The 25,838-nt window shown below is 41.9% G+C and overlaps 1 protein-coding gene across 1 annotated transcript in view; it reads left to right on the top strand.

Annotated features, from left to right (window-relative positions):
• LOC123819901 (histone-arginine methyltransferase CARM1-like) overlaps positions 1-25,838 on the top strand; it is a 223,307-nt gene that overhangs the window by 104,475 nt on the left and 92,994 nt on the right. Inside the window, exons 4-5 of the mRNA XM_045840500.1 lie at positions 4,944-5,050; positions 5,912-6,016. Coding sequence (XP_045696456.1) covers positions 4,944-5,050; positions 5,912-6,016 — 212 coding nt within the window. The remainder of the gene's footprint in view (positions 1-4,943; positions 5,051-5,911; positions 6,017-25,838) is intronic.

Below are 25,838 nucleotides of genomic sequence, written 5' to 3' on the forward strand. Positions count from 1 at the left end.
TAAGAAAAAGACAAGTACCACGTGATTTCACTTATATAGAGAATGCAATGAACAAAGTAAACTGACAAACAAATAAAACCAGATTCATGGATGCATGGAACTAGCTGGCAGATCTTGACGGGGAATGGATGGGAAGAGATCAGCCAAGGAATATACATCCATAGCCCATGGACACTGGCAACAGTGTGATGTATTACTATATTTTTTAAATCTACACCTTGAGTATCATATTGTCAGTTGTGGATTTTCTGGTATAATATGGGACATGTGGCCAGAACAGCTGAGGCAGGCAGGCAGGTATTACCCTTCCTTGGCACAGAAAGGTGCTAGTATCTAGGTAAATAATTTTTTTTTGTAAAGCACCACAGACTGTATCGCTTGTAAATAGAAGCTATTTAAGAAAAGCAAGCAAACAAAAACAGATCCCTTCAATATGGTCTTTTAAGAAAAACAAATGGTGTGTCTCAGGAGTCTTTATTGATCCCTGAATGTTACCATGTAACTACATGGTAAAATGGAGAAGTAATGGTTTGTCAAGAAGAAACCTAAGTCAACACTGAGAATCAAAAGGAATAATTGTGGCCTTGGCATGGAACTGTCTTGAGCTTGGTTAGTATCTGTATGGTAGAGAAGATTATATCTCTGTATTTATGGAGAATATTCAAAAGACTTTTTTCTTCTAGGATTTTTATGCTTTTGAGTCTTACATTTAAGTCTTTCATCCATTTTGAGTTTATTCATGTATATGGTGTAAGAAGGGTATTTAGTTTCATTTTCTTTTGCACATATCCAATTTTCCCAACACCATTTATTGAATACGCTGTCTTTTTGAAAAGATTTTATTTATTTTATTTTTAGACAGAGGGGAAGAGAGGGAGAAAAAGAGGGAAACATTAATGTGTGGTTGTCTCTTCCCCACACTAAGGACCTGGCCCGCAACTCAAACATGTGCCCTGACTGGAAATCAAACCAGTGATCCTTTGGTTCTCAATCCACTGAGCCATACCAGCCAGGGCTGAATATACTGTCTTTATCCCATTGAATGTCCTTGCCTCCTTCGTGAAATATTAACCATAAAAATCTTAGAAGGAAACATAGGGAGTAAAATCTCGGATGTTTCTTGTAGCAATATTTTTTTCTGATATATCTCCTCAGGCAAGGGAAACAAAAGAAAAAATAAACAAATGGGACTATATCAAACTGAAATGTTTTGGCACAGCAAAGGAAACTGTTAACAAAATGAAAAGATACCCCACTTAATGGGAGAACATATTCATCAATGACATATCTGATAAGTTAATATTCGAAATTCATAAAGAACTTATAAAGCTCAACACTAAAAACAATCCAATTAAAAATTGGGCAAAGGACCTGAATAGACACTTCACCAAAGAGGATATACAGATGGCCAATAGATATATGAAAAGATGCTTAACATCACAAATCATCAGAGAAATGCAAATTAAAACCACAGTGAAATATCACCTCATACCTGTCAGAATGGCTAACATCAATAAATCAACAAGCAAGCGTTGGTGAGGATGTAGAGAAAAGGGAACCCTCATGCACTGTAGGTGGGATGCAGATTGGTTTAGATATTATGGAATGAAGTATGGAGCTTCCTCAAAAAATTAAAAATGGATCTTGCCTTTTGACCAAGCAACCTCACTTCTGAGAATATATCCAAAAAAACTCAAAAAACACTAATTTGAAAGACTATGTGCACCCCTATACTTATTGCAGCATTAATTACATTAGCCAAGATTAGAAGCAGCTCAAGTTCCCATCAGTAGATGAGTGGATAAAAAAGCTGTGGTACATTTACACAATGGAATACTACTCAGCTGTAAAAAAGGAAATCTTACCTTTTGTGACAGCATGGATGGATGTACAGAGTATTATGCTAAGTGAAACAAGCCAGTCAGAGAAATATAAGTACCATATGATTTCAGTTATATGTGGAATCTAGTGAACAAAATAAACTAAAAAACAAAATACAAACAGACTCATAGATACAGAGAACAGACTGACAGCTGTCAGAGGAGAGAGGGGTTGGGGGCTGGATGAAAAAGGTGAAAGGAACAAGCAAAAACAAAACCCATCTCACAGACACAGACATAGACACTTTCCTTACTGTGATTTCCAGAGGGAAAGGGGGTGGAGGAGGTGGGAGAGGGTAAAGGGGGGATAAACGGTGATGGAAGGAGACTTGACTGGGGGGGTTAACACACAGTATAATATACAGATGATGTATCATAGAACTGTACACCTCAAACCTATATAATTTTATTAACCAATGTCACCCCACTAAATTCAGTAAGAAAAAAGGACTATTTGTTGAACAAGTGAATTTACGATAGGCTTCGAGAACCCAAACAGTGAGCCAGAGGGCTCCCTGACGGGTGGGGGAGCACTGCTGGCAGCCTCCAGGAATGCAGAGGGAGCTGGAGAGGTGTCGGGGCACTAGAGATGGTTACTGTTATCCAGTATTTTTTTTCTAGTATGTCTGAGAATTCTATTTTATTTACTTTTATTTTATTTACTTTTATTTTATTTACTTTTATTTTATTTACTATTATTTACTTTTATTTACTTTTATTTTATTTTATTTTATTTTTTGGTGAAAACATTTAAGTTCTCTCTTAGTAAACATCAGTTACAATACAGTTTTAGCAACTACAGTCGTTATGTTACGTGTTAGCATCTCAGACAGACCCCATTCATCTTACAGCTGAACGTGTGCACACCATTACCACTGTCTCTCTACTTCCCCTGGCCCAGAGCCTGGCAGCCGCCCTTCTGTTCTCTGTTTCTGTGCGTTTGGCATTAAAACATACATCCATTAACAATGAGGTCAAGGAGAGACAACTCAATGACTTGGAAAGTTATTCATAGAATTTTAAATAAAAAGACATGGTTATAAAATAATACAATGCGATTTTGTGAAGAAGAGAAACGTTTACAGACATACACATCACACACACCTCAAAAGAACATACCCCAAAATGTTAATAATAATTAGCAGCTTGTGTAATAGGATTTTTCTTTTCTTTTTTTATTTATTGAGTTTTGTAACTTTTTAATATTTTTCATGTGTTGGTTTTCTAATTATTTTTAAATCATTATTTACATGATTTCCTTTATAAGGACATAATAGCAAAAGGTAAAGAATTGACAGAAAATTTCATAATGGAGATAAATTTAAAGAACCATTCTATTTTCATAAAAGAGAGATCCATCCATATGGGAACACTAGCTAAATAAGGGTTTATAAATTGGAATGAGCTGTATAATGTAGGGAAACATTGATTGTTCAGAATATATTTTATCTAATCCTGATTTATATTTCCACCAAGATTCCCTCCCTTTATCCATCTCCAAGTTTCTTTAGCATAGAAGGCATTCCCTTAAGCAAAAGGAGCTGTGTTAGGTATGTTTACTTATTTATTCTCTAAAAAAATGTGTTTTAACTGCCCCCACATGGAATAACCCCAGAGCTTCACAGAGCTGCCTCACCAGTTGAAAACAGTTTCACCAAATTCATTAGTCATTTCTCCAAATTTACATTTTAGACCTTTTATTGGGGGACTGTTCTGTAAGCACCATGTTTTGAAGAGATAAATAAGATAAATAAGGCTGGAACACCTAAGTCATGCCCTTAGTGATACAGATAGATGGGCATTTTTAAGATTGATAAATTCAGTAAAATATGAAAGACAATGGTAAACTGAAAGAATGAGATTAGAGCAAAGGTTGTCATCCCCAGCTACACATGGAGACTAATTCTGGAGGCTTTTGATAAAAAAATAGATGTGCCTTGTCCCACCACCACAACGTCGAATTAGCAGATGCAGGATGAGGGTTCAGTATCCAGATTTTAAAAATTCTTCCCAGGTGATTCTGATTAATAGCCAAGTACTGAGGCCCACTGTTTTACAGCAACTAATTCTGCTGTAAATATGGAACAAGGAAATGCTGGTTGAACTGCAACTGGAAGATGAATAGGAGTTTGATGTCAAAAGGTAATCTAAACAGATTCAAAGTCCAGAAGCCAGGCCAGGACCAGGTTGACATGGGACTATGTCAGTGCCTCAGCATGACAGACACGTGGAGGATGCAGTGCAGGTCGTGTGTGCGAAAGGAGACAGGCCGTGGATACCCACACGGGCAGAGACCGTGCGGGGTTGGAGCTCACGGTGAGCAGAGCGTGCTGGGCGTCAGGGACCCAGCGTGGGCTGTGCGACCTGGTCACAACTCCAGGTGCAGATGGGGGAGGCCACAGGCAGTGAGTGCTGCAGGGCAGGATTTGAGAGACATTTTTAAGGCAGAAGTCACTAAATTTGACAATTGTACATACTGTGTTATCTATCAGTAACAACATTTCTGAGTTTTTTTGAGCCTGCACTTTTACATTTTTTCCTGAAATAGAAAACATTCCCTTGTATTCACATATCCCAGCCATTTTAACTCTCCTCTATATGCCTAGAGAATACTGTGGGGAAAAAAACAACCCTGTCACTATGTAATAGAATGAGATTTCATATACATGTTCATTTGCATTCACATATATTTTGTATTCACATATACATCCTTTTTTGTATTATCAGCAATCACCGTCCCCAGGGCACATACTGCGAACAGGCCCGGAAGCTCTGTGAGCACTGTGGCGGGGAGAATTCTATAAGCCCGTCGCTGTCTGTGTTCCATTATGCTCTCTCACTTGACATTTGTGAATGGAAATAGGTCTGACAAGTGTAAATAAGGGTGTCACACCTCGGAGTAGTACCCATTTCCACCTTGCCATTCCTTATCATGCGTGTGTTCAGGGATGAACATGCTGTTACAATCTTCCAATATTTTCTCAGTTGGAATTTTGTAAAGTGCACTGGTGAGTTCTGTGGTTTCCAGGGTGTAGACACATATTTCCTTCTTTCTCCTTGCAGAATTCAGCGCATTTTCAAAAACCTTGAAAAGATGCCGGGATGAAAAAAAGAAATACTCAGTGTTTAGCCAGCGGACAGAAGAGGCGTCTGCCACACAATACTTCCAGGTCAGGGAAGTTGGCGTGAGTGGAATTGACTTGTTCAGGGGGATGCACAGCTGTGAATGCACCTGAGCAGGGCGGCGGGCAGAGAGGAGACGATGGATACTGCACTGCAGTGTTTCTGAAAGCATGGCCCCTGGGCAGCAGCAGTGCCATCCCCTGGGTTGGAAGCCCTCCTCTGTCACTTACCATGTTGTCAGGACTTGGGCAAGTTTCTGTATGTTTCTGAACCTCAGTTTCTTCAGCCAAGGACATTATTCATCTGATTGTTGTGATGATTTAATTTGAGGTTAGGATATATGTGAAGCACTTAGAATGGTTCCTGGCAATAGAAAATTAACAAATGATAGCACTTACAAAGAAGATACCCATCACTGTCACTGCTCATGGATTTGGGTGTACCAGTTTCCCGACCTGGCTGGCCTCACGAGGTTATCACCGTCACTACCTTGGGCCCTGCCCTACCCTCAACCAGGAGTTCTCTCCAAGAGCTGTTTTTCTCTCCAGGCTGATGGGGCTCATTGGCACCATCTGTTTTGGCCCTAGCCCCTTTCTCTTATCTCTATTTTTGATCTGTGCTCTTTCATAACATCGGCTTTGGAAAGGAAGGCCATGTATGCACTTACCTGGCCAAGATCTAGGCCTCAGACTGTTGTCTGGAATAGCAGTCAGAAGCCTGGAATCTACTTAGAGTTCTAAGCCTCACGAATAGGGCCAGTGTGGACCATCACTGCCTCTGTTAGAGCCTCAGCTTCCCTGGGTGCTAGGCTAAGCCTGGCTGGCCCAGGGTGGCTGTAGGAACCAGATGCTCTTGAAGGTGCTGCCCTGTGGGTGGTTCACTCTCTCTCTGTTCTCTTTTCCTTATAGTTTTATGGCTGCATTTCCCAGCAGCAGAATATGATGCAAGATTTTGTGAGGACAGCCACCTACCACAGAGCCATCCTCCAGAACCACATTGACTTTAGAGATAAGGTAATAATGACAGCAGGTGACTGCTCTCTTATTAGTGGCTATTAACTGTGTTAAGAAGTCTTGTGTCAAAACCTAGAATCAAAATTAAGCTTTGATAGAATTCCCATATGACCCATGAATTCCACTCCTAACCGTATACCCCCCAAAATGGAAAGCAGGTATCCAAACAACTGTTTGTACATGAACATTAAGCAACACTACTCACAATAGCCCCAAAGTGGAAACAGTCCAAATGCTCATCAACTTATATGTAGAAAAATAAAATGTGGTATAGCCATACAACAGAGTATTAGGAATGTTACTTATATTCCCATTGTCCATAAAAAAAAACATAATGCTGATATGTGCTTCAACACGGATGAACCATGAAAGCATGCTAAGTGAAGAAGCCAGTTACAAATGCTCAGATGATTCCATTTATAGGAAACATCCAGAATAAGCAAATCCATGGAAGGAAAGCAGACTCATGGTTCCCAGAGGTTTGGGGATGGAGAAATTGGGAGTGGCTGCAGAGTGGGCACCCAGTCACCTTCTGGGGTGACGAAAATGTCTTGGACCTTGATAGAGATGATGGGTGCACAACTCAGTGAATGTACCAAAAACCACTGAACTGTGCCCTTTAAAATGGTCTGTGGCTAATTTCATGGTATATGACTTGCACCTCAGTCAAGAAATTAAGCTTTGAGTGAAACTCTGGAGACTGTATGCACTGTGCTTTGGTGCACAGAACAGGTTAAGAGCTTTATTGCTACATAAGGACTAGCTCTTATTTTATCACTTTACTTCATTTTTTCCATAGACTTCACAAGTGCCTGCATTTATTCCCTTCACAAAATGGATCTGAATGAAGAATGATTATGAACACGTTATATAAGTGTTGTTCATTATTCTCCTACCTGTTAAACAGACAAAGTGTTCAAAATACTATACAGTTCATCTCAAAGATAAGAGTACTGTTCAGTGGAATCAGCAGTCATGGGATTTAGTTTCATACTTTCCACATGTGTGGTCTTAGGCAAAACACTACATTTCTCTGAGCCTCACACTCTATTCCACTACCACAGTAATTGTAGTTCCGTGGCCTTTGGGACTGCAGTATTAATTCCCCAGGAAGGCTGTGGTGGAGCATTGAAATAATGATCCAAATGACTCATGCCTCCCTGTGTCCACATCCATTTGCAAAGTTGTGTAGCTGCTGCTTTCATCAAGAAATAGTCTAATTTCCCCCCTATCTCTGTGCTGTCCTTGTGATGTACTTTACTCAGTAGAATATGACAAAGGTGACATTGGGTGAATTTCAGCCTAGGCCTTAATGAGCCTTGTGGCTTCTGGTCTCACCCACTTGGAGCGCTGAGACCACCCTTCTGTGAGGAAGCCCCAGCTAGCCTCCCGAGGCTGAGAGGGCTCAAGGAGGACTGCAGCCGTCCAGGCAACGGCCAGCACCAGTGCCAGACCTATGAGTGAGGCCACCTTGGGCCTCCCAGCCCAACCACTCCTCCAGCGAATGGCTGGAACATGAATGGGTCCAAGCAAGACCAGAATGGGGAGAAATAACAAATTGTTTCCAGTTGAAGCCACTTCATTGTGATGGGTTTGTTATGCCACACCGGCTAAGTAAAACAGAGAGATGATGAGTGAAAAGTCGTGACAAATGGGCCTCCAGCTGATTTGCCTGCGGCTGTCTTTCCTCTGCCATCTCCACTCTGCTGTTAACCCATCAGAAGTATTTTTTTTATTTTGATTATTGTATTTCTCAATTCCAAGTTTCCATTTGGCTCTTCTTTATGTCATGTATTTCTTGACTGATACTTTTCTACTTTTCCCATGATTTCAGCAGTGTTCATGATTACTAGTGGGAGCGCTTTTTTATATAATAGTTGCTTAAATATTTTTGTCAGATAATTCTAATGTCTGTGTCTGCTGTATTGGTTTCAGGTGATCTTTTCCAGGGGTTTGAGATTTTCCTGATTATTAACATGCCAAGAAATTTTGGACTGCATTCTGCAGATTTTCAATATTATGTTGTAGAACTCTAGATCTTGATTAAAGCCTATGGATAATGTTGATATTTTTCTTTAAGTATTCATTCAACCCGATCAGGTTCATGCCACTCATTGGTCTTCCGAGGCCCCTGGTTCCTACCTCAGCTCAGTTTTCAAAGCCTTAGCAGTGCTGTTTGCGTCCGCACATGCGCCACATCACTCAGTGGTCAGTCTGGCACCTAGGCAGAGTTCTCAGTTCTGGTTTGCTAATTGTGATCAAATCCATGCATGTATAAGTTGAGGGTAAACCAAGGAATTTCTAGATACAACCCTCCCCCCAAATAAAAACCCTTTATGGGGTGGCTTTGCCAATTTCCTTCCTCTTCATGATCTCCCTGGTATTTTTTGGTCCCCTGGGGACACTTTTCAGTCTCTGGGCCAAAAAGCTCACTCTGCCATGCTCTTCTGTGACTTTGCCTACTTGGCCAAACAGAGAGAGAAGGGACAAAGATAGAATAAAAGCAATGGGGGTTAGTCCCAGCCTTTGGGAATGATGGCAGCATTGATTACAGACAAAGGTTGTCCTCTCTTGTCATTTTGGCTCCTGAAGACTGACATGACTACCACAATATTGCTGGCGGCTGGAGCATTGAGGAGGAAAGGGAAGGGGAAAGGGTGGAAAGCAGGAATGGGGAGGAAAAAAAACCGAGGGTTTCCACACTCTCTCTGAGCATTAAGATTTCCCTTTCTGGACGTTGGAGCCAGAACTAGAAGGCATCTCCAGGAGCTCTTGTCTGTACACTGGTGCCCATTTTTGGTGTGTGGAGTCCAGGCCATGAGTTGGGTATCAGGGGATATGAATCAGTAGTATTTCATATTCTGGTCTTCTTTCCCAATCTACCTGTTACTGTTCACTTTTAGTCTTTAAGTAACTGTTTCATGTATTCTGACCAGGTTTTGCACCTGTACTCAGTGGGAAAGACAGGGTGTGGTGGCTCTCTACAACTTACCTAGGACGGGACATTTCCTAGAAGACAAATCGAGGTACTTAGGTGGGGTGAGGGTGACAGTAAGAGACAAAGGTAAGACAGAAATGGCCATATTTGGCTGAAGGGTCTCATATGTCTTGTCATGTGTTGAGGTGCCAGGACCCTTGCTTTTCCAAGGGGCTTATGTCTGTTGAACAGTTATGAAGCTAACATTCCTAATGAGGAGAGAGGAGAAAAGCTTGATTCTTTTGACACCTTTCCTGTTACTCAAGATTGTTGGTAAGCAGTCTGATTGACCTAAGATAGGTTTCTTGCCAATTAAAAAATAAAAATTCAATCCATGACTTGAGGATGATTTCAGGAGCTAGTATTTTTATTTACGGAAACTTCCCTCTTTCTGAATTTGTGTAGTTTGAATCTATAATATTCAAACTACACAAACTACTACTGTTTTCTATTATCTATAATATATTTTCTATATTATTTATAATCTAATTTTAATTTTGGTTATAGCTTTTAAAGACCACTCCCCAAACTACTAATCATGCTAACTTGTATTAGGTAACTCTCAGAATTTCACACGGACTATGTTACTTGAACACTTTATTTGTATATTTTTTCATCTCTATAAATGAAGATATTGGATCAGGTCTTCTTTAGGGTCACTTCCAACTCTTACCTTGTTTGGGTCTATAAAATACCCCTTTTCTGCCAGTCTGAAATGGGCTTATCTGCCTGTGAAATAAAATAGGCACCCATCTGCTGGGGTTTATGAAGGTGATGATTAATCACATGGTTGATAATTAATTATATTCCTCTCTCCCTCTGAGTTCTGAGCTGATTTAGAAGTAGACACAGATGTCAGGTAGAAATCATAATGCCAGCTTTATTGTTGGAAATGCTGTTTGGAGTACAGTGTTTGGACTTGTGTCCAAATAGAGATCCCTACTTTGTTTTTCCTCCAAAATAAAATTTTCTACCCACTAAACAGCTGGTCTCCCCAGACTAGTCCAGACCCTGCCCAGCAAGCTTTCACACAGGGGACTCCAGAGCGCACGCTTGAGTAGGGACTGGGCAGGCTGGCCACTGCTGAGCACCGGGCTGGACAGGCTTAGCCCTCTGCCTCAGTCAGATGCGTCACCTCTGTCATGAGGAAAGAAGGAAGAGGTGATGGCTGTTCTTACTTCTGGTATTTCCCACTCCTGGGTGTCAATATCCCCTCTCCTCTGAAAACTGGAAGGGCAAATTGTCCTGGTTTTAGTGTCTCTGGAATCCCCTCAGTCCCAGACACACCAGGATGGCTGGTCACCCTAACTCCAAATCTACCACGAATCCAGATCCTTAAAAATCCTTTTTTGTTAGCTTTGTTATACTGAAGACCATTCTGAATAACCTGTGTCCATGGATCGTGTCCATGGAGGGCACTATATTTTCACTAAACCCCTGTATTCTTTCCCATCAAAACTTCTGATCTAAAAGGGAATGATTAATACCAGTGGCTATTATTTATTGAGGAACTCAGTATATGCAAGCACCATGCTAAGAGCTTCTCATACATTGTTTCTGTCTTAGTCAATGCAGGCTGATATAACACAAATAGTACAGACGGGGTGCTTTAAACATTTATTTCTCATAGTCCATGATCAATGTGCCTGTGGAACTGGTGTCTGTTTCCCGGCTTGTAGATAGCACTCTTCTCCCTGCATCTTCATGTGGCTGAGTGGTAGAGGAAGCAAGCCCTCTCCTGTCTCTTTTTATAAGGGCATGAATCCCATCACGAGGGCTCCACTCCTGAGACCTAATTACCTCCCAAAGGCCACATCTTCAAATACCCTCACATTGGGGATTAGAATTTTGGAGGGCACAAACATTCAGCCTATACCAGCTTCCTTTCATCTTCATTACGCTTCATTACTAATATTTTTACTGTTTTAAAGATGAAGGAACTGTGGCCTGGGCATGTCGATAACTTAGGTACTTGATTTAGCACAACTAGTAAGTGAAAGGTAAGGATTTGAATCTAGTTAGTCCTACTTTAGAGCCCACATGCATAACTTCTGAATGGCACTGCCTGTGGGAAAGCTGGCTAAAATTGCCAAGGGAGGCTTTTGTTTCTTCGGATTTAAGGATGGGGTGAAAACATTGTGGCTTCTTAAACCTCCTCATGTATGCATGAGGCAGCATTACCCAGTGGTTATGTTCATCAGTTCCGAAGCCTAGATGCTGAGTTGAAGCTCCAGCTTGGCTGCTTTCCATGCACCTGCCCTAGACCTTTATCCTGTTTGCCTTACGATCTTGCACAGGTTATCTACCATCTCTGGGCTTCAACTTCCTCGTCTATGAGAGCAGCAGCTTACTTCCTGGAGTCCTTGTAAGGTCAAGATGATACCGTGCGTACGAAGTGCTCAGTACATGACTCAAATACGAGTTCAGTACATAGTTGCATAGTACATTATTATTACTGCTGATTTGGACATGGTACTGTAGTTTCCTCCTCTGCTACAATTTTAAATCTTTCAGATGTTGATTTTTTTCATTCTGCCTTTTCCATGCAGTTTTAATGAAAACCCTTTCTTGGCCAGAGCACTGCTGGCTGAGAACTCCATTTGGAATCCATTCAAGAAACGAAACTGACCCTGCTGGAACCCACCCCAGCCCCTCCTCAGAGTTTCTGTTAATTGCCATCTGGCTATTTTTAGTTTCTCCAAGTGTGTGCTGGGTACAAGGGAGGGAAGTCCATTCTGCTGAGGGTGTGGGTCTGTGTGAGCTGTAGGCCTTTGATCTGGAAATGTTTTGACACTTCATTTGTCAGGGCACCTGTTGCTGGAAACCTGAAAATAAGCGGGAGCTGGGAGTTAGTTTTTGGTTTTGCTTGTCTTTTTTTTTTTAAGTCAGTGTTTTCAGAGGAGAGAATCCCCAGTCGCAACAGCTGCTTAGTGCATCCAAATGTTGGCTTAGGCAGGAGGGGTTCAGGGATTTGAAGCCTTCAAATAAAACAAATAATAGCAACAAACATGCAAAGCAACCTGCTCAGATTGTCAGATGATATTCACATTTGAAGAGCCTGGGCTTAAGGCTCTGCCAATGTGAGCTTCCTTTGGACTTACTGCCATCCGTTTGGTCAAAGGCCCTGGAGCTTATTCTAATCCTTCTGTGAAATTCTCCTCCCTTTAAAACACCGCACACTTTGGGTTAACCTGACACACTAATGGGGTCCGACCTTAATCATCGGAAATAAAGGCTGCAGCACAGACCTTCCACATACTCCCGTCTGCACGTGATGAAGTAGCTTTTGCTTCCTTACATTTTTTTAACCCCTTTAATGAAGTATGAATGACATTCAAAAAGCTCTACATATTTAATGTACACTACTCAATGAGTTTGGAGATAAGTATACTCTGTGAAATCATCATCACAACTTATCCATCACTCCCAAAAGTTTCCTCCTACCATTATTATTATTATTATTATTATTATCATTACTACATGATAAGAACTTAACATAAGATCTACCTCCTTAGGAGATTTTTAAGTATGCAACACAGTATTGTTAACTCTAGGAACTATGCTTTGCTATAGATCTCTAGGAATTAAGAATTATGTTATTCGTATTGCCTAACTGAACATTTGTACCCTGTGACTGATACTTTCCTGCCTCCCCCTTCCCCTAGTCCCTGGAAACCATTGTTCTCTCTGCTTCTGTGAGTTTGACTGTTTTAAATACCTCATCTAACTGGAATCATGTTGTACTTGTCCTTTGTGTCTGACTTATTTCACTTCAATAATGTCCTCCAGGCTCATCCATGTTATTGCAAATGGCAGGATCTCCTTTTATAAGGCAGGATAATATTCTATGGTATGTATATATCATATTCTCTTCATCCATTCTTTGAATTCTCTACTTCTCACTCCTAAGCATCATTGTTAACCTGGCAACAGAACCCTTATTCAGAGTTGTGTAGGGAAGTGGGAAGAAAGGAAACTACTCACCATTCCTGCTTAGGTCCTTTGCATTTCCTCTCTCAGTTAATCTTACTTAATCTTTGTCTGTTAGACAGCTGGTTTAGAAAACAACTCTGCTAATTTGACTTTTTTTAAAGATTTAAAAGGGAAAAAAAAGAATTTCATAAAAGGATAAAGGAACATTGAGGAACTAAGTTTAGAGGTTACCTAAGCAGAAAGAATTTCTAAACTCGTGTTGCAGAATTGACCTCAGGAAGGCAGCAGTGCCGCTGGCCAAGGACACTGCTGCCCCCGTGCCCCACGGTCCTGGTGCTGCCTTGAGCCTTGTCCTCAGCACCTCCCTCTGAGACACTGGAATCTGGTGGTAGCTGTGACCTCACCCAGGTGAATTCTGCACCACCCTGGGTCCTCACACTCTCAGCTTCTCGAGCACTGTGCGTCTTGTCAGCAGAGCCTCAGCCACGCCTATGCTTTAGCTGTGAGAGTGCTGGGAGGAAGCATTAGGCACCTCAGCTTCCCCAGCTGGAGGCCGCTGCTGCCTGTCAGGCAGACATTGCCCAAACACAGGGAGGGGCCAAGTGCGGAGCACTGCAAAAAGTTACAGGTATTTGATAGTCTAGCATTATTGGTAAAGGGACCAGATCTACATCATTTTAATTGACTTGCTTTACTATTCACATCTACTGAGTGGTAGACCTATATGCAAACTCAGGTCTGTTTGTGTCAAAGCCTATATATACTGCAGGGTGATTTGGGGAGCAACAGAAAGCCATTCTTCATATGATAATCAAATTGATATTTTATTTGTGTGATTTTTGGAATGTGTATCAGGGTGGAATTCATGATAACGAAAAACAGTCTCATATAGAACTATGTATGTATATAGTTGACTCTTGAGCAGCACAAATTTGCATTGCCAGGTCCCCTTAAATGCAGATTTTATGTAGTCAGCCATCTGTATCACTGGGTTTCGCATCCATAGTTGGGAATTTCTGCATGCAGAGGGCCAACCGTATGCATTGTTCTATGTCATTTTATATGAGGAACTTGAGCATTCATGGATTTTGGTATCTGCGGGTGGTCTTGGAACCAATCCCCCACAGACACTGAAGGAGGACTATTTGTTTATTGGAAAAAAAGAGTACATCTGTGTGCATATTATTTTTATGGTTTTACTTTTCATGTGATTTGGGCTTTGGAAGCTGCTTTAATTTCATAGGACTGCTGTAACAAACTACTGCAAACTGTGTAGTGTAGAACTGAAATGTGTTGTCTCACAGGTCTGGAGGCCAGTGGGCAGAAATCAAGGTGGCAACAGCCTCTGAAGGCTCTAGGGAAGGTCCTTCCTTGCCCATCTTACCACCTTTGGTTGCTGGGAGTCCTTGGTGTTCCTTGACTTGTAGATGCATCACTTCAATCTCTGCATCCATTGTCACATGGCATTCTTCCCATGTGTCTGTGCCTCTGTGTATGAATTTCTTTCTCCTTATGGTGACACCAGTCATATTGGATTTGGGGTCCACCACAATCCAGTATGATGTCCTAACTGGATATATTCGTAAAAGACCCTATTTCCAAATAAGTTCATATTCACAGGTTCTGGGTAAACATGAATTTTGGGGGGCATGACATGATTATACCCAGGACAGAGGACAAGGTTTATGTTAGGTCCTATATCATAAGAACTCACCCATGGAATGAATTCTCTATAGTAGAGATTGAAGAGAGGGTCGGGGAATAAATTTTTTTAAACTGATCTCTTTGGCTTCGTAGCCCTAAGAGGGCCTCTACACGTATTTCTGATTGCAAATATGAAGCAGATGGCGTGTCTGTGCCAGGGCTCTCCTGAACTTGAATAGACTCTGCTCCTGAAAGTGTACTGGAGGAAGATACCAGAGTTGGCAGAGGAAAATGCTTTCATTTGGTATGAAAACAAAGTGCAGCATTCAAAGATCGCCAAGAAGACTGAATAAACAATGGCCATAGACTGCTTTTAGCGTGTTTGGGAGAGAGCTGAGGCTTTAATGCAATAGATGAGTTTCTAGTCAAGATATCTGTACTGAAAGCCCAACTCTGTGGCTTTCAAGTTGGTGACATGTGACCTTAATCTTTTTGAAGTTATTTTTAAGTTGGCATAAGAACACTTAACACATGGTGGCTGGAAGAGTTTAGTGAGCTACCACAAGCAGAGTCTCAGGACAGCATCAGGATGCTATGGGCATAGCTGGGGAATCTGAATCGGAAGACATTGGCGCTGTATGGATATGGCTGACCTGGGCTTGTTAAGATAAACTAGGTTATACCGCTGCAACAATCAGCCCTCAGACTTCAGTGATCTAAACCAGCAGATCTTCATTCCTTGCTTACAGTCCACATCTCTTGTGAGTTAGCAAAGGGCTGTGCTCTCGTTCTTACTACAGGATCCAGGCTGAAGGAACAGCATGACACATACTAGTTGCTGTTGCAGAGACAAGGAAAGAGGGACAAATCTTCCTCCTGAAAGTGACCCATGTCACTAGTGACCGTATTACATGGGCTAAAACAAGACATGTGACCACTGCTAATTTCAAAAGGGCAAGGGAGTGCAATTCTACTATGTACCCATAAGGAGAACCAGAAGTATTTGTTAAATGGCACTAATGACTATCATAACAGATGGCACTTTTGCAAAATCATTAAAGAAGGGACAGATTGCTAAGGTGATATTCTCAGCTCATCATCTGTGCATGGGAGAGAACTAGGAACACGCGAGGGGGTTGAACGATTAATATTTCACTGGCAGGGTTTATTGGTTAACTTACCGGTAACTTCTGCCTGGCACATTGCCTACCCACTGAATGCAAGGCATTTTGGAAAGATCCTAGGGTTGAATTTCTAAACCTTTCACATTGCTTCTAAGACAGCACTGTGAAGGGTCAATTACTGACTTTGCCAAGGTTTATAAAGAAGACTCTAACAACAGTAACTTTTAAAGTAGGTGACTTTTTAAATATTGCTTGCCAGGATAAGAATGCATGTAGATAAAGAAGATAAAGTCAGTGAGAACAATTAAATTGGACAAAGCAATCAAAGAATGAGCAGTTCAAAGTACTACACTAGAGCCTCGTCTCTTCTGGCAGTGAACCAGGAATCAGGTTCCAGGGAACTCAGAGCTTGCACCCAAATCCTCCTTTCATTTTCTTTCCTCAGTCTGAGGTGTCAACACCACCACTCAGCTCCAGAGTGGTGGGTTAGAAGTTCCGGAAACCCAGAAAAGACAGAATCCCAGAAAGCTGTCAATCAGTATGGTGAATTGTATATAGCTACCACCATTTCTAGGTTCCCTAAATCACAGATAAAAGCAGGAAGTAAGGGAAAGGGGCATGAGGCAGGGAAGGAAGGGAGAAGGCATGTAAGCACACCAATCACTAAGCCGGCTGTACTTGTGAAAAACTGTTCCATTTCACAGGACATCTACAAAAATGCCATAGGAAGCCACTCCATCCTCAAACAGTTCATCCAGGGGGAAAAAGAAGAATGATTCATCCTTCGGCTGCCACCTCCCCTTGGTCCAAGGTGTTAGCTCTAGGGTGCACACGTGTGAGTGCCACATGGTCTCTGGAGCGTGGCCTCAGCAGCACCAGGGAACTCTGTGGTAGGGGCAAGGGACAAAATGTGCGTGGCGTGGGTGAGGTGAGCACTGTTTTTTTGTGCCATGAGGAATTAGGAGAAGCCCCTGCAACAGACTCCTTGGGCAGTAGTGGCTGTAGCAGCAGCAGGGACAGCAATGAAACAGCTCCAGTTTTTAAAGGTCAGCACAGGCAACTTCCAGAGCCACTCTGGCCAGAGAGCAAAGCAAGTATTCCATTGTGGCCACTTGATCCCTGTTTTCAGATACAAAAACTGAATCTATGCACAGTAGTTGCCCCTTCTCTGTGGTTTCGCTTTCTGAGGCTTCAGTTACACACAGTCAACTGGAGTCCAAAAACATTAATGAAAAATTCCAGAAATAAACAGTTCATACATTTTAAATTGTACTCTGTTCTGAATAGCATGATAAAATCTCGTGCCATTCTGCTCCATCCTGCCCAGGATTTGACTCATCCCTTTATCCAGCACATCCCCACAGTATAAGTTCCCGCCCATTAGTCACTCTGTAACCGTCTAGGTTATCCGAGTGTCACAATATCACAGTGCTTGTGTTCAGGTAATCCTTATTTTGCTTAACAATGGCCCCAAGTTAATTCACATGTTGTATTACAGTATATTATTATAACTGTTCTCTTTTGTTTTTGTTGTTAATCACTTATTGTGCCTAATATGTAGATTAAATTTTATTATAAGTATGTATGTATAGGAAAACACACACACATTTATATATGGTTCAGTATTACTAGAGGTGTCCATATGTTCAAAGGGTCCTAGAACATATCTCCTGCAGATAAGGGGCTACTACTGTATTATAAACATCATCCAAGCCAGGAACCTGGGGGAGGTGGTCAATCTAGACTTTCTTTCCTTTCCACTCTCCAGATTCTTTAACATCTGCTAACTCAGCATTGTTACAACTCTTCCATTTCCTTCTGTTCCACACTAATTCTTAGTTCTCATTCTTATTGTATCTTTCCTAGAATATTGCAAAAGTTTTCCAATTAATTTCTCCACTTACACCAGTTAAGATATCTTTGGCTTCAAGTAGGAGAAAATTCCCATTCAAATTAGCTAACACAGTTGGAGATAGTGTGACAAGGAGGTGTTATAATCCAATTACTCTGAGCATTGAGTCCAAATTTAACCATGTTCAGGAAAGAAGAGGCATCTTCTCTCTGTCCGTGTATCAGAAGGGAGGAAATCTTTGCCAGTAGCCCACCTGCAGACTTCCCCTCACGTCTCATTAACAACACTATCTCACACATCCAAGCCTAAAGCCATCACTGGCAAGAAGATGGAACCTTTCCATGATTGGTCTACGCTTGCCCTAGACCAATCCAATCCCCTCCCTGGGACTGGGAATGTATAACCACTTGGAGGAGGATAAATTCTCAATAAAATTGAGGTTCTGATAGGAAGGAGGACAGGTCTGATGTTGGTTGGGACCCCCCCGTGTCTGCTCTGCTACCTCTGATCTTGTGCCCTTCGACCCAGGGTCCATCACCAGAATGATGCTGCTGAAATGTGACTGTGCAATAATTACACTATTGAAAACTTTTGTTGTGATTCCTGTTTGCTTAAGGATCAAGTCTAAGTAGTTCTTAGCCTTCTGTACAAGACCATCTATGATCAAGCATCTGCCACTTTCTCCAGTTTTTGCTCTTGCCATGTTCATGTCTCAACCACACTCCTACCTCTACCCTTAAGGTACACATCATGCTCCTGAAGAAATTCACTGTCTTCCTGCTGTGACTGGCTCTATCCTCTTGGCTGCCTTTTTTCACATGGATCTTTCTTCTGGCCCCTCCCATCATTCAGATGGTACCTCATTGATTCACCTTTCAATTTTCACTACTCAGGCCACCTCAGATCTTTCCAGAACCATCGGTAGAGTGGAGCATTCCTCCTTCATACTCTAAATGTGCTCTCTGAATAACTCTAACATTGCCCCTGCACATGTCCTTGTACTGCTTTCTCACATATGTCTTTCTTCTCCTTACCAGAAAGTCGTGCTGCATTCATCTTTGCATTCCTAGAACCTAGCAGTGCTTGGCAAAGTGAGTAAAACAGTAGATGTCTGATGAATGAATGATGAGCCTATGGGTTTAGAGCCGAGTGACCTAGTCTGAATCTGTTGGAAGTCTTGGAAGGTGAGATAAACTCAGAGTGATCAACACACATTGTATTTTCCATAATACTGGAGGACAGTAGTTGGAGAACTGGGAGAAGGGTGGTTCAAAGATTGGTGATGCATTTACTTGTCCTCTGCCAGAAGACCAGGCAGAGTGAAACAGGGGTGCTCATAAGCATGACTTCTCATTACTGAAATACAGGCAGCCCTTTGGTCGAAAGCAAGTTTCACCGCACAGCAGATGTAGAGTTCTGTCTTACGTGGAGCTGTCTCTGCAGCATTTTTCTGCCATAATTAAAGTACTAATTATCTGAATCAGATGTGAATCTAAGCTACAAAATCCACAAAGAGATCTCTTCTGCAGCCTTTGAGATGATTTGGAATTTTTCTTCTCTAATAAAATCCAGCGCAGGAGTTGTGATGGGCTGCAAAGGCTATATGCTCCATGCTTGTTCTGTTACTGTCTAGAAGTTGTTCAGGCAGTGGTTTGAGTGTTGGAAGAGTTCGGTATGGTCCATGGAAATAGACATCCCCTGCCAGGTAACAGTGATGGTGAAAGTGCATGGCACTGTGCAGGGCATGGGATGCATGTAACTCTGGGTGTGTCTAAACCTTCTGTGCATCTACAGATATAATCAAACGATGGCTGGCAAAAACAGCGATGGCAGTGGAAGTGCCCAGGTGGGTAGGATACAGAATTTAGGAGTAGAAAACACACAAAAATGGCAGTGGGGGTTATTGCAATTCAGAGCAGCCATTGATATGCTCAGCAAAATAAAAAATCAATAGATAATAAGTGGCATAACTGGAGGAATTGATTGTGAGATAATCAGGACCTCAATATTGAAAGAAAATTATGAAAGTGCTGGAGTGAAAAAGCTGTTATGACCAATATTGCTATAGCATGAACAGTACAATGAATAACTTGGAACTGAAGATGAGGGGAGTGGCTAAGAGCATTAGGTTTGAAATAGATACATTTGTTTTTATCTCATCTCTGCAATTTATTAAGTATAGGACTTTAACTCCATCTTATTCTCAGCCTCTTTATCTACAACTGGAGGACATGTTCCTGTCCACATTATAGACTTGCCACCACAAGTGAATAAGTTAATGCCTACAAACTACTAAACAGGCATAGCACATAATCAGTATAAAACAAATGGTACATAATTACTTTATTTTTACTCTATTATATCATTTTGTTTCACACTTTCATAAGGATCTGGATATTCCTTATTAATTTTAAGTTAGAAACCCCAATTAAATAGCTTTGAACCCACTTGGAACCTTTTTAGCCCTGTCCAAACATTTTGCAGGATTTCTTTGCCCAGGAAACAACAAGAACATGTAATTAAAATTATCTGTACAAGTGAAATGATGATCCTAACATTGAAAAATTTTAAACTTTACTTACAAATAAATTCATTTTGGCCACTGATACATGGACCAGTTGTTGACTTTTCCCTATTAGTCCTGGCAGGGATTTCGTACCATTTTCTGGCATTCCCCCATGTAAGCCCCAAATTAATCATGTCTGCAGCTACTGCCTGTGCTTACAGGGGCAGCTGAGGATGATTCTCTCTCTAGAGGAAAATTGTGCACAGAACCCACTGGATTGTAATATGATAAATTGCAATGTCAAAAGTAAGTTATACTTTGAAGGATGCTTAAGATCCCTAAATTGGCATCCATGTGCTATGCTGGTAGAAGGTGCTTTCTCAGGGAGGTAACAGATTTGCACTGTATTTTCTAGACCGTGACTCTGTTCCCCGTTTGGGGTACTGAAACACATTATTGTTTGTTAGTTTCTTCAACAAAGATTAAGTGGGTATCTCTACTATGTGTCAGACCCTATATTATAACAGATTCAATACTGAGAAACAGATGGTGGTCTATCCCTTAATAAAACTCAAAATCCAGGGGAGGAGGCAGATATTAATCAAGTAATCAGTCATTGAATAAAAGGGTCTGACTGTGGTGAGTGTTATGAAGGAAGAGTACAAGGAAGTAGTGATAAAGAAGCACCAACAGGAGGACTTACACTGGGAGAGGAGCAAAGATCAGGAAAATCTTCCCTGATGAGGAGCTAACTGTCTGGGGTCCGAAGGATGAGTTGGTGTACCAGCCAGGGGGCCTGCAAGGAGAGAGGCAGCATACCTGACATGGTGGTTTAGGAAAGTTAAATAATGGGACTATTTACAAAGATGTGGGCAGAGGTGAGGGAACGAACATGGGGTAGCGAGACACCCTGGCACTAGCAAGAGTGGGCATCTGTTACCACCATTAGGCCTAAAGGGGCCAAGGGTAGGGATGGTTACTGGAAATCTGAGAGAATGGTCGTAGCTCCAAGAGATAGAGGCCCAACAAGAGCTGTGGTTTTGAGGGGGTGCAGGGCACAACCAATCTGTGGAGATCTAGGAAGGAAGAAGCCAGGAGAATAAATCATCTGACCTCACTGTCCTCCCTTCTTCTGACCTCCTGTTGTCTTTTCTCTTGACTGATCCCAACTGGAGTCCAATGGCAGGTAAGCCCAGTGGTGCAGTCCATGTAGGTCAGACTCTTGACGAAGAGCAGGGTGGAGAAGAGTAGAGAAGAGGTTTGGTGGAACAAATTGAAGAAATCTAGACAATGGGCATTGAGTAGGTAAAAAAAAAATTTTAAATCACCATACTCAGATATCATAGTGCAGTGGGGAGCATCCCAGGCAAGGGGAGCACCCCAGGCAAAGGGAACACCATGTACTAGGTTCCCGTGTCAGGGGGGAACACAGAACCTTCCCAGATGGCCACAGTCAGGGCAGAAGGCTGCCTTGGATCACTAGAGGAGGAACCCAAGGGACATGCTTGGATCAGAGTCAAGGAGGAAGGACAGAGATCAAGAAGAGAGCCAGGGTAGAAAGTGTCAGGTCTGTGAAGGGACTTGAAAGCCAAGAAATAAGAAATAGGCCAGGAAGCAGAAGAGAAGGTTGGATGAAACCGTTCAGGATATAAGGCAAGGGCATCTTGAGCACATCTTGAGGGCATCTTTGGACACTCCCAGAGTCCAAATGGCTGGCAGAAGTTATAAGCCTTTTCCATAGGCATTTCAAGGTAATCTTGGAAGTAGGAAACTGCCATATTGAGCCATCCCATTCAGTCATTTAGTCAACAGACATTTATTAATGCGTTTTAGGTTTCCCAGTGCACTGGGTGTTAAGAAATCAATGATGTGATTCTTGTCTTTGAAGAGCTCAAAGGCTAAGCAGAGAAGGTAAACATGTAAAGAAATATTTGCCATATCCTATCATAAGTGCTACTGGAGAGCTATGTCCCAGGTACAGGAGAGCCCAGCGTAGACCGACCGGGGACGTGAGGTAAAGTACCCCCGAGATGTGCTGTTTGAGCTGGGTCTTCAGTTCTCCAGGTAGAAAAATGAGACGTATTTACCCAAAGGGAATGTATTTGTCAGTATATGCCAGCTACTAAAACAAATGATTCCTAAATCTCAGTGGTTTAACATAACAAAATTTAAATCTTGCTCACGCCATGTCCAGTGTGTTCTGAGTAGCTCTTCCCAAAATGTTGGTGCAGGGATTCAGGCTTTTTTCAAATCCAACATGTGATTTCCAGTGCCCAGCAGAGAGCATGGGGAAGGTTCCCAAAACCCTCAACTGCCTTGGCCCAGATGTGACACTCATCAGTTCCCCTCACATTCCATTGGTGAGAACTAGTGGCCATATGTAGATGCAGGGGGGTGGGGCATGTAGTCTCAGCTGGGCAACTGCATCCCAACAACTCTGCTCTAATAGAGCATGAAGCTTTTGGTAGTCTGTTAGCTGCCTCTACCATGGGGGACTGCACATGTGGGAGCCTAGAATCAGCCAAAAGGACCGGATTGCTGAACCTAGAGAGTGTGGGGAGGAAGGAAGAAGAGAATTACAGAAAAAGAGGCCAAAAAAGCCAGTCATTGCTGGATTGCTGAGGCCTAAAAATGACACACCAAAGAAACCCGGACCTTCTTCTCCAGCTGCATGGAACCATTGGAGGTGGTTACCCAAGGGTGATATGATTATATTTATATATCTTCACAGTTTATCTCTCTCTGTCTCTCTGTGTGTCTCTGTCTGTCTCTCTCTCCCCTACACAAAAAGCGAGCCATGATGGTGCAGATTGTTGAGCACTGGTTTCTCATTCCATCTCTGCCACTTACCAGCCTTGTTGCCTTGGGCTGAAAACAGTCTAAGGCTCAGTTTCCTTATCAACAAATGGGACTCAACTGTGTGCTCTCCATCCCAGGGAGGCATGAAGATCAAACAGATAGTGTCAGCGGAGTGTCCTTTGGAAACTGGAAACTGCTTTACAGTTTCAAGGCAATTTTATTTCTCTCTTTCGCCTCTGACGGAGGGGAGATATTTTTCCCTAGGGTGAGAATGTATAACATCATGTCTGCCAAGGTCCTTACACATACCCAGTTCTGTGATGGTCTACAAACGGTACAATAAAAAATGGGCTCAATATAATCTTCTGTGAGGACAAGAAAATGTGACTAGAGGTAGTTACAAGGCTTCCTTTGATGTCATGCAAGAAAGTAACAATTTTCTGTGTTAATTTTCCCTTACTTCCCAGTCTTGGAAACACCAGCTAGAAAGGGCTGAGGTAGTATATTTCTTTTTTTTTTTAATTTTTTAAAGATTTATTTATTTATTTTTAGAGAGGGAAGGGATGGAGAAAGGGAGAGAGAGAAAAACATCAATGTGTGGTTGCTGGGGGCCATGGCCTGCAACCCAGACACGTGCCCTGGCTGGGAATCGAACCTGCGACACTTTGGTTCGCAGCACGTGCTCAATCCACTGAGCTACACCAGCCAGGGCATAAAGTAGTGTATTTCCATTAAAGCCTGAATGCTTGTTTTGGTCATTAGTTTTTCACCAGAAAATCTGTTCTCAGCCTTCCACAGCTTTACTTCTGTTACTGCATGGCTTACATAGAGAAGGCAAAATGTCCCTCCCCCTCTTGACCCTCTCCCACCAGCCCTAGACTGAACATTCACGTATTAACTTTTTAAATATACACACAGGTTGGAGTAGCTGGCCTCATCTGGATAATACTAGCAAAAGATCAGATTCTTTTTCAGGGCTTATGCCTTGAAAAAGTTTCTTAAAAAGACAAACAAGGTTAATTTGGCTTGAAATTAGATAGACATAAGGTATTTGGAAATTGCCTCAGTTTGTAAATTTCCACCTGTAGGTAACATCTAAGCCTATCAAAGCATCCTTCTACCTAATGAACTAATTTGCCAAAAGCTGAACCATATCAGGGTCCCTCCCGTCTCTGTCCCTTTTCTCTTTTACCCCATTCCCTTTCTCCTGTGTCTCTGGCCTGGTGGCAAAAATTTCTTTGGTTTTAGTCTGTAGGATCAAGAGTACTGAAAAACAGCTGCTCTAAGATGTGCCTCTTGATACCCAAAGGAAAGGGACCAAGAGCTCCTTTCACCCCTTCTAGGGCACCGTCACCAGACCGAGCACATGCAGTATCTGCCATCTCTTAATTTTATATCCATGTTTTGTATTGAACATGGAATCTGAGGTGTTAATATTTTTAATTGAAGAAGGCTCTGGGAAGGTTTTTCTGGATGCATCTTTTTTGATAGTCATGGATTATGACCTCCAACTTAACAGCTTCCACTCCCTACATAGCACTCACAGGTGTTCTTGCAGTGGACCAGGGAAGATGGTGCACTTCCTGGGGAGGATGAGGAGACATGAATATTGGTATCGCTAAAAGTATAGACAGCCTGAGAGAAAATTCCGGAGACTGGGTGACATTTAAATTGGTAATGCTCCTAATTACCCAAACCCTAGGAAACCATATGGAATACAGTCACAGCTCTAGAATTAATACAAGCGAGCACTGTGAACCCATTACTAACAGCATGTTCTCTTAAAATAATGGCACAGGATCTGTGTCAGCACGGTGTGGTGTTGCAGTTAACGCACACACGCACACACGTACACACACCCTCTTGAGATTTCCTAATTTTTGGAAAAATTTTGCTGCTATCAAAATTTTAAAAAAAACACCTTCCCCAAGTTTTCCTACAAAAAAGTAGTATTTTGTCTCATTGTCAAACATTGCCTAATGGTATTCTGTGTTAAAATATCATATTTACATTTTTAATATTGGTGAAACAATTCCTGCATTGAAATCCTTAACATCAAATCCTTATTAAGCTAATTAATGATGCTTTTAGCAAACAGATTCTTTTTGCAAATGTAGAAGGCTTAAGGGAAGTAAGCATAAAGAGGCTCACATGCCATTGAAGCTAGTCCTTTGAATTATCAAACCTCCCAAGCCTCAGGGGGACCACTTCTTAGTTATCTTTGCCATTTGGGTTCCCAACCTTACAATCAGTTTGGAGAAAAACAAATGAGGTAACTAACTGCTCAGTAGATTAGGTCATTCATTACTTCTCCTGTGAAACACTTCATAAGCTAATTATGTTATGCTAGCATAAGTATCTCCATTCATTACAAAATGCCAATCAATAAGCTAAAAAAGAAAAGCATGTCATATTTATACAGATGAATTTAAGTAAGCAGGGCACGATTTTATGGAACGTGAGCTTGGAAGGCATAAATATCCGGATTCAACTCTTAGCTCCTGTACTTACTGCTAGGTGACCTTGGGCTGGTTGTTCAGTGTTTCTGATTTTCAGTTTCACTGTCTATAAAGTGGACATCATAATGCTATCTATGCCTATGTTTATTGTAAGGAATTACAGCCAAACTAAATGGATTGCTCAAAGCTAGTTGTAAAAGATGCTAAGAATAGCAGTCACTGATGAGACAGAAATGCAATAACTTGACATTTCAGTGGTCCGGCAAGGCCATGGCTTCAGCAGTGTTTGGGGACAGGGCCCCAGTATGTACTCTGCACCTCTTGCTTGTCAGCATGTAGGTCCAAGTGTTGGGCCTTTCATGCCAGTGAATCATGGTTTTCTTGACTTTAGTCCCAGGTCTGAACACAGAGAATAAAGGAAAAGTCTCTGTAGATTCCTTCTGTCCACTGCCTTGATGGCCTCCATATAAACCTCCCCAGTTCTGTGGAGGGGGTGTGGGAAAAAACAGACATCTCACTTAGGATTTT

This window comes from Phyllostomus hastatus, unplaced genomic scaffold (assembly GCF_019186645.2).
Source record: "Phyllostomus hastatus isolate PE091 unplaced genomic scaffold, TTU_PhHast_1.1 phas_contig_34, whole genome shotgun sequence".
Classification (NCBI taxonomy): domain Eukaryota; kingdom Metazoa; phylum Chordata; class Mammalia; order Chiroptera; family Phyllostomidae; genus Phyllostomus; species Phyllostomus hastatus.